The 9,769-nt window shown below is 40.8% G+C and overlaps 1 protein-coding gene across 4 annotated transcripts in view; it reads left to right on the forward strand.

The window, feature by feature from the left end:
- FKTN (fukutin) overlaps positions 1–9,188 on the forward strand; it is a 32,669-nt gene extending 23,481 nt beyond the window's left edge. For all 4 annotated transcript variants that reach the window (XM_068234438.1, XM_068234437.1, XM_068234436.1 and 1 more), the window contains exons 8-10: positions 1,120–1,253; positions 3,181–3,308; positions 6,657–9,188. In XM_068234438.1, coding sequence (XP_068090539.1) covers positions 1,120–1,253; positions 3,181–3,308; positions 6,657–6,870 — 476 coding nt within the window. In that variant the 3' untranslated portion in view covers positions 6,871–9,188. The remainder of the gene's footprint in view (positions 1–1,119; positions 1,254–3,180; positions 3,309–6,656) is intronic.
- The last annotated feature ends 581 nt before the right edge of the window (positions 9,189–9,769 follow it).

Raw genomic sequence — 9,769 nt, forward strand, 5'->3', positions numbered from 1 at the left:
CTGCTTTGGTAACTTGTTCTTGCTTGTTTCTACCGAAGATGGTGAAAAAGGCAAACTGAAATGTAAGCCACAAAGGCATGCAGAGCGCCTCAGGGGCTCTGCCTTGAATGCAAATCTGATGCAAATGATGTACTTATTCCTAATCTAAAAATTTGAATGCAGGTTGAAGCACATGAATGCAGCTAGTCAAATAGTATACACATTACACAACATGAATGCATGTTGTGTAATGTTGTCCATATTGTGGAGCTCTGCACATCTTTGCAAATGGCTAATTTGGGTACAGCCTCTGTCTGAGAAGCGCTGCCACTTCCTCCTGCTGTACAAAATTTAATGTAAGTACACTATTTGGCTAGCTGCATTCATGTGCTTCAACCTGCATTCAAATTTTTAGATTAGGGATTAATACATAATTTGCATCTGATTTGCATTCAAGGCATGTATTTAGCCCCTGTGGGGCTCTGTATGCCTCTGTTGGTTTTACATTTCAGTTTGCAACCTGGAGCGCTGTCACTTGTTTGATGTCTTTTTGAAGAACTGTGTATACCATTTATGATTAGCAGCACAAGTTAAAAAAATATGTTTTTATTGTTAGACTAGTGGTTGATCTTACCCCCCCCCCCCCCCCCTCAGGGCTGTCAACGCCGTGGGGGAGTCTAGTAGGGAATAATTTGTGCACATATTATTTATACTGAAGCTACCGCCCTCCTTTGCTGTACCTGTTTTGAATGCATGTTGTGTAATGTTGTCCATATTGTGGAGCTCTGCACATGTTTGCAAAGAGCTAATTTGGGTACAACCTCTGTCTGAAAGCGCTGCCACTTCCTCCTGCTTTCATGCATACCAGCCTGTGTCTTTCTGCTCATGATCCATTTTCATTTGTTGGACCAATACCCATTCCTTTCTAAACATTTGGTCAATATGGAATTCAGAACCTTCTACCTCCTTTTTTTCTTTTTTATAGGTTATAGATGTATCAGCAGATTCTAGCACTGTAAATCTGATGATTGTTGCACTCTCTGCATATGCTGTGATTTGAAACAATGACCTAAGTCTCCATAAGTATTTGGGCACACAATGTTCACATTAATTTTGTTTTTTTTGTTTTGTTTTTTTCAGGGTGGTACAGACAGTGTAATATTATACCTTACAGTAAAGATGTAGATTTAGGCATATTCATCAAGGACTACAAGCCAGACTTAATTCCAGCATTTCAAAAAGCCGGCCTCCCTCTAAAGCACAAGTTTGGAAAGGTTGGTATTTTGTTCTTTTTACGGATTGTTACTGTACTGACTACTGTATTACTGAAAATGTTAATCCCAGATGTCAGTAGGGGCCTCCTTTATAAAAGCTGAAGAAAAGGTTCTCTGTGACTCATAAGAACCAATTGCATTCCTTTAGTGCTATTTCTTCCTCTGCAGACAAGTAATGGAAATAGCATAACTCATAATCTCTGGTCTTACTTTCCTAGCAGTTTTTATTTTCGGGGGCCAGAATGACCTTTTTTCTTTGGAGGAGTATGAAAAAAAATTGTCTCTTTATCTCTTTTAGCTACAGAGCACATTTGAACTACATATAATTCTGAAGTATTCATTTTGTCTGGAGAAATGTTGATGCTGCTAGCTTGTCACATGTAGTTAGACCAGTAGGTGGCACTACCAGGTAATTTTATTCCCAGTATGATGTAGTCCTGTTTAATAAGTTTCCAACATTTTACTTTGCAGTATAATTTTTCACCGATCACCAATTACCAAATTATTTCGTGTTAAATAAAAAAAAAGTTTGTCAATTTGTCAATATTAATTTTTTCTCAATAGTAATTTACCCTGGTCTGAATAAATAATAATTGTTGAAATATCCTAATTCCGAGCTCATGAAGTAAGATTGGTTCTTCTTTATGTGGCAGATATATTTTTTTTGTAGACATTGGAAAAAGATATCCCATTGTTAATTGTTAATCACAATGAATCATTTTCAATTGATTTATTTCCAATTTAACTAATTGATTATATTTTAGAATGGTTGATAAAATTGTACCTTTTGTAACACTTTTTTTTTTTTAAATTGAAAGTATGCAAAAGTGTACAATGTTTTTACAATGGGTTATAAAGTATCGCTAAAGGAACAAAAAAAGAATGTATAAAGACAATAACTATTAACAAACAGTAAGTAGAATTCGATGCATTACTACATGGTAAGAAAACAGGATCTTCAGCCAATCTTATCTGGCTCGGACATCAATCTACTGTAGCAGGAGAATGAGGAGTAATGCATATTATCAGGTAGCAGATTAAGGTAAGAAAGGTGTTAGGCTGGGAGAGAATAGAGGGAAAACAAAAAGTCCACAGGGAAAAGAAAGAAGAGGAACGAATAAGACAAGTTCAAGGAATAAAGTGACAATGTCACGATGGTCAAAAACTTTGTATAATACCTTCAAGATAGAGTCAAATAAGGTATCAGGACAGCTGAGGAGAAAGAGGTAAGGGGGGGGGGGGGAGCAGGAGGAGGAGGAAAAAGGGTATCCATGTTCTCCCTAAAGCATGATGTGGATCAAGGGTGTACAAGTGATCTATAGGAGGAATTATGGGGGAATATAGCTGTCATCTGTTTCATAGTTTAGTCCGAGTAATCTTATTTTTGATAAATTGTACCTTTTTAATAGGCACCTTTAACCTGGGACTTTTTTTCAATTGCTGCCAAGTGGTGAACACCATAGCCCTTAAAGTGAACCTGTTAGGAAACAAAAATATGGGAACTAGTATGATTAAACCGGTTTGCTCCAGGGCTGTTGTCTTGTTCCGGGTTTCATTGTTTTTAGGCACTGTTTACATTATTTGGCAAGGTGTACGTTAAAACAGATGCCAGCACATCCAATGTATTTCCATACACATGGTATGGAGCGCAATATGGTGATCAATTGACTCAGGACCTATTTTTGTGCTGTATAATTTACATCACCACTCTCTGTAGTGAATAGGGCATGTATTACGTTGCACAACAATGCAGGCCACAATGCTGTGCTGCAGCGCAGCATGCGCCCACCTGCATTGATAATGTGAGTGACATTTTGCATTTTCTTTATGCTTTCACGAATTCATATTTTACTTCCCTTCCAGGCAGACTATAGAGCAACATTTGTTTCAGATACCTTTGTGATTCGGTGTTTCATTTTGCTTTTAGGTGAAGGATAGCTTGGAACTCTCCTTTATTGGGAGTGATGAAGTGAAACTTGATATCTTTTTCTTCTATGAAGAAGCTGATCATATGTGGAACGGAGGCACACAAGCCAAAAGTGGCAAGAAATTTAAGTAAGAATATTTATATTTTTTACTTCCACTACTTTCTAAATGCCATGTGTACCATGAGTCACATTGGGCCTGATTTATTACAGTACTGTAGATATGCAGTGTAGAAAATGAATAGAAAACTTACATTGGCTGGCTTTCAGATAAACCTAAACATTCATTCATGCAGTATTTCACAACAAACACAAATGCGCACAGCACTAAGATTTGGTTAGCTGCCTCTAAAATAAAATATATACACAAATGAGGAAGCGCTACACAAAATCAATAATGTCTGGGAACCTCCCACACCGAAACCACATTCACAATAAGATAAAAGTCCCCTTGCAAAGTTCATAAAACTGGTACAGTGGATAAATTGAAATTCAACGCTCCCGCTACCCTGCTCCCCCCCCACCCCCACTGCCGCCGATCATTAGCCTGGAGATCAATGAATGGGAACACTGTGTTACCATTCATTGATCTAAGTCCCCGTGTAAATGAACGCCGCTGTCTGAGGCGTGTTGAATCACTTTTATCGCCTCTGTTGCATGTTGCACTTCCGCAGATTAGCTCCGCCCAAAATGTTTCGTCATCATTGGCTCATCAGGGGCCACTAGTGTGATGGTGATTGAAGAAAACTGTTTCACGATTTGTCTTAATATCCTGGTGCAAGCAAGCTTGAATTCCAATTTATCCACCGTACCAGTTTTATGAACTTTCCAAAGGGACTTTTATCTTACTTTGGGAGTGGGGACGTAATTGGAGCAGGACGCCGCATGTCAGAATTCCCTTACTAGTGCCCGGTTGGATGGCTGATTAACACTACATACGCTGAGAAACACCTGGAGGTGTAAGTGTACTTCTATTACTGGCGCAAGGAGCGTTATATGACTGTATTACGCAATGGTATTGTTCTTATGGTTTTTTTTAATACATGTGTCTGGATTAAAACATACTTTTAACAAAAGGAAAAGGTGCTTTCTCTGATGTTGTTGGAAGACTGCTGTGATATATATTTACACATGCGTTAGATGATGATCCACCTGGTCTGTGAGGTGGCAACGATTCGGTGAGCCCCATCTCTATTGATGGGGGGGGGGGGGGTCCTTGTCTTACTGCACATGAGAGGTGTTGTGGATGAGAATCTGGAGTGTCCCTCACGGTGGTCTTTTCCCTTGCATGTTATGCTTCTGTTGAAACGGAGTCATGCTATGGAAAGTGTGTTTGTTTTAGGAATAGTCACTGATGGTGAGCACAGCTGGAAATTTTAAATTGTTACTGAATCCTTCTGGGAACTTTCTGCTGCAGCACCCATTTGCTGTTATAGACTACAGAAGAATTATGTGCCCAATTACATTGGCGCAGTTTAGAATTATACTTTAGAATGTACAATCAGCCGTATACCTCAAGAACATTTAAAAACTTGCATAGTGTAAAACCATTAAGTTTTTATTGTATATAAAAAGTTATTACACACACATGCATCTGGCGTAGATAAAGCATAGAATAATTTCACCACGTGCTCTCCCCGCTAGTGGGCCACAGGTGGGCTCCCCTCAGCGTGCAAAGACACGGTCAAGGGCTCTGTAGCTGCTGCTGCATACAACCCCGTCCCCTCTCCACTCCCATTCGGGTGCCACGTGTTGAATCACTTCTATCGCCTCTGCTGCGTGTTGCACTTCTGCAAATTAGCTCCGCCCGACATATTTTCTCAGCATTGACTCATCAGGGGCCCCTAGTCTGGTGGTGATTGAAGAAAACTGTGTTTCAAGATTTGTCTTAAAGTGGTCTGAAACTCCGACATAACATTAAACAAAAAAGTGTAGTTTATCGTACCCTGAAACTGCCATTGCATTTTATTCAAACTGCTTTTTATCATATATATATTAACATCTTAGTGTGTATATCTCCGTCCCTTTGCACAACCTTTAACCACCAGAGACAGAGATATACGCACCTCCTGCCGTTACGCACGCTCCCGCTCACTCGTGCGCACTGCTGCCCGCTCGCCCGGAGATCAATGAACGGGACTAACCATTCCCGTTCATTGATCTAAGCCCCCCAGCAATGATCGACTGCTTCTATGAGAAGCAGCGCGATCATTGTGAAGAAAAAAAAAAGTTTCCCAGCCTCCCTGAACTTCCTGCAAGCATACTTCCTACGCTTGCAGGACGCATTCACAAAAAGTTACTGTGGCCAAATAGTAAAACTACACCCAAAAGCATTTTTCATATACATAGTTTTACATTATAAATTAACTCTACCTTCCACACTCCCCACTTTTTTTTTTTTTTTTTTTTTGTAATAAAAAAAAAATTACAATAAAAAAATACATAAATAGTTACCTTAGGGACTGAACTCTTTAAATATTTATGTCAAGAGGGTATAACACTGTTACTTTATAAACTATGGGCTTGTAATTAGGGATGAACGCAAAACTGAAAAAAATGCACCTTTATTTCCAAATAAAATATTGGCGCCAAACATTGTGATAGGGACTTAATTTAAATGGTGTAATAACCGGGACAAATGGGCAAATACATTTCATGAGTTTTAATTACATTAGCATGCATTATTTAAAAACTATAACGGCCGAAAACTGAAAAATGATTTTTTTTCCCAAATGTTTTCCTATTTTCCCATTAAAACATATTTAGAATAAAATAATTCTTGGCATAATGTCCCACCTAAAGAAAGCCTAATTGGTTGCGAAAGAAACAAGATATAGTTCATTTCATTGCGATAAGTAATAATAAAGTTTCAGACTAATGAATGGAAGGAGCGCTGAAAGGTGAAAATTGCTCTAATGCTCCAGGGGTAAAACCCCTCAGTGGTAAAGTGGTTAATATCCTGGTGCAAGCAAGCTTGAATTCCAGTGTATCCACCGTACCAGTTTTATGAACTGTCCAAAAGGACTTTTATCTTACTGTGAATGTGGTTTCGGTGTGGGAGGTTCCCGCGCATCATTGATTTTGTGTAGCGCTTCCTCATTTGTGTATTCATGCAGTATTGTTGAGCAAGGCCAACCAGCTTTCATGCAGATATTGTTCATTTGTTGGCAGTTAAAGAGAAGGTGAGCTCAAAAAAAAATTATTCCGCAGATCAGTATATGTATGTACAGTATATTGTGTGTGTGTGTGTGTGTGTATGTGTGTGTATGTGTGTGTATTATTTTATATCCATAGGAACTTTGCTGTTTATTAAAAAGCTTGCTACAATGCACAAAATGTTCTTGATTTTAGCACTGCTCTGTACTGCCATGTGCATGTTTTTCTACATGCTGTGTGCTGGGTATTGGAACATTTTGTTTTGAATTTGCTGATCTTTGGTCTACACATTAATTTTTTTGGGTTCTTTCATATATTTCAGATATTTATTCTCAAAGTTTACACTTTGCTGGACAGAATTTTTAGAGCTGAAGGTTCGAGTACCCTGTGAAACACTAGATTATATTGAGGCCAATTATGGCAAGAACTGGGATGTTCCCCTTAAAGTGTGGGACTGGAAACACTCCCCATCCAATGTGCAGCCAAATGGAATGTGGCCTCTGGATGAGTGGGATGAGGTCATTCAACTCTTTTAAAGACTATGTCTAAACTGGACTTAACGTGGTCATGTCCTATCACGTTCTATAGAACATTTTCCTTTCGTAATGAAATGGTGTTGGATAAAACTCGGGGGCACCTGAAGCCAAAAGTGGAGGCGTTGCAACTCGTGTCCAGTCAGATGCTTCAAATTTCACACTATACTGGACAAATAACCACTTGCTGCCGTACAAGACCTAAACATTTTATGGTACTATGAAGACTTGACACCCATTGTGCTGATCCATAACTTGTTCTACTGAGTGCAATATGTTTACTAATCACTAATATGACTTTAAACGTTGTGGTGTTGTTAGAGTTCAAAAGTTATAGTTACCTTTATCACCCCTTCTAGTAGCTATTAACTATTAACAAAGTATGAAGTATTTTATTTTTTTACTTTTTTAGAAAATATGAAGGACGTGAGTAAGAATATCTTCTCACTATAGCTGTCCTGCAGAGTCGCTTACAGATCAGCTCGACTCATGTTCCTCTATTTGATGGTAGCCTGTAGTAAGAGGAATATGGAAACTTACATATTTATTTCCTTGTAAAAATGACTTGCATGTCTGGGGTGTTTAATTTCTGCTTCTCCTAGGTCACTCACCTAGAACAAGTATGCAGATCAGACTTCAATCAACCACAACACACAGCTACATGTTCCAAGAGTGTGGCTTAAAAGTAATCCCAAGCCGAAGCTTTGGATCAAAATAAGATACTCACCTGAAGAGTGGGAAGCCTCCGGATCCTATTGAGGCTTCCCTCTGTGGTCCGAAGCCCCCATTGCTGAGCGCGGCCCACCTCCATCAGGGTCGTGCAGTTTTTTTTCCTGCACTGAGGTCGCGCAGTAGCACAGAGTCAGCGACTCCGTCTTACTGTGCACGCTCGGGTGGGCTTGTGCGGCTACTGTGTGGCCAAGATGCTGAAAGAGATGCTGCACGGCACTTTTGTGATTAACAACAATGCCTTGATGCTAATCTTTGGGGGGGGGGGGGGTACACTTAGACAAGGGACATCAGAGCAGCAAGGGAAGCCTCAAGGCTTCCCTCTCTTTAGGCAAGTATCACATTTTGTACCCGAGCCTTCGGCTCAGGTACACTTTAAACAATGCTGAACAAAAAGATGTAGACAAGAAGCATACTTTTAGGCTGGTCTTACACTGGATTTGTGTGATGCGATGCGAGCATCGCACCACAGATATTAGGCTTCATATGACCCTGGGCAACAGTGCGGCGACAGGGTCATATGCATATGCCTGCTCACCCCCCACTAGTGACGTACCTCCTACTGGGCAGGAAGTATGCCACTGGGATTCCCATTGGTCTGTGCATGTGTGCCTCACCCAACTCCTGTCCTGCACACTGCCTGCATCGCCCATTGACTTGCATTACTGCATGATCCATGCGGTAAGCGCAGCTCATGCACTAACATGGTGCAGCCTTTGCATCGGCATTGCAGTGGTTTGGAATTTTCCATCGCGCCGTGTCGCTTCGCGTGAACTGTGCAAGTCTTCATTGCTGCAGTGGGGAGAGTACCGTGGAGTGATGTACCGCACGGTGTGAAAGGGGCCTGAAAGGAGTGAAGGGTGGCAACCTCAGTAGACCTCTCATTAGTTTTTCCTTTAAAGGACTTCTGTAGTGAAAGGGATATGGAGGCTGCCATAATTACTGTATTTCCTTTTAAACAATACCAGTTGCCCAGCAGCCCTGCTGATTTTTGCTGCATTAGTGACTGAAAAACACAAGAAACAAGCATGCAGCTAATCTTGTCAGATCTGACAATAATGCCAGAAACACCGGATCTGCTGCATGCTTGTTCGGGGTCTGTGGCTAAACGTATTAGAGGCAGAGGATCAGCAGGACAGCCAGGCAACTAGTATTGCTTAAAAGCAAATAAATATGGCAGCTTCCATACACCTATCACTTCAGTTGTCCTTTAACCCTGGAATCTTCTGTCTGTTCTGTCTGAAGCCAGCACTGGTTAATAGAGTTGTTCAATGTGAGGTGAATAATTTTGATTTGCATGCAAATTGAATGCAGCTTGGAATTGGGTCAGCCAAATGTTGATTTTAGCCTAGTTCCTCACTACATACAATCTGCATTAACTTTGCATGTAAGTCAGAATTATTTGCATTATAATAACCTTATCTAACTAGTGAATTGGCAGGTTGCACTGGGAATACATTTTATATTTTCCTTCTTCAAACTCCCAGGTACTTTAGAATGGAACTTCATCTTAAATTGTTAGATATCGCAGTACACACAGGTTTTAGTAATTTGATGATGTTTAAAGAGAATCCGAGGTGGGTTTGAAGAATGTTATCTGCATACAGAGGATGGATCTGCCTACACAGCCCAGCCTCTGTTGCTATCCCAAACCCCCCTAAGGTCCCCTGCACTCTGCAATCCCTCATAAATCACAGCCTTGCTGTCGACACAACGGTTTATCTCTATAGTGTCAGTCTGCTGCTCTCACCGCCTCCTGCAGAACTCCAGTCCCCGCCTGCGTCCCTTCCCTCCCCGCTGATTGAAGGGAAGGGACGGGGCAGGGGCCGGAGCTCTGCAGGAGGCGGGGAGCAGCCGAGACTGACACTACAGATGTAAACACAGCCTGCACAGCACGGCTGTGATTTATGTCTGATTGCAGAGTGCAGGGGGACCTTTGGGGGGTTTGGGACAGCAACAGAGGCTGGGCTGTATAGGCAGATCCAGTCTCTGTATGCAGATAACATTCTTCAAACACACCCGGGTTCTCTTTTAAAAGTTCTTCCTATTTCAGTATGCAGCCAGCTATGAGCTTCTAAAATTGTCTGAAACTTTACATTTTACTTCTATGCAGCAAAAGGAGCTTTTCTTACCAAACAGTATACTATCGTTATGATTGCACATTGCCCTAGCA

Source organism: Hyperolius riggenbachi, chromosome 1 (genome assembly GCF_040937935.1).
Source record: "Hyperolius riggenbachi isolate aHypRig1 chromosome 1, aHypRig1.pri, whole genome shotgun sequence".
In the NCBI taxonomy this organism is placed as follows: domain Eukaryota; kingdom Metazoa; phylum Chordata; class Amphibia; order Anura; family Hyperoliidae; genus Hyperolius; species Hyperolius riggenbachi.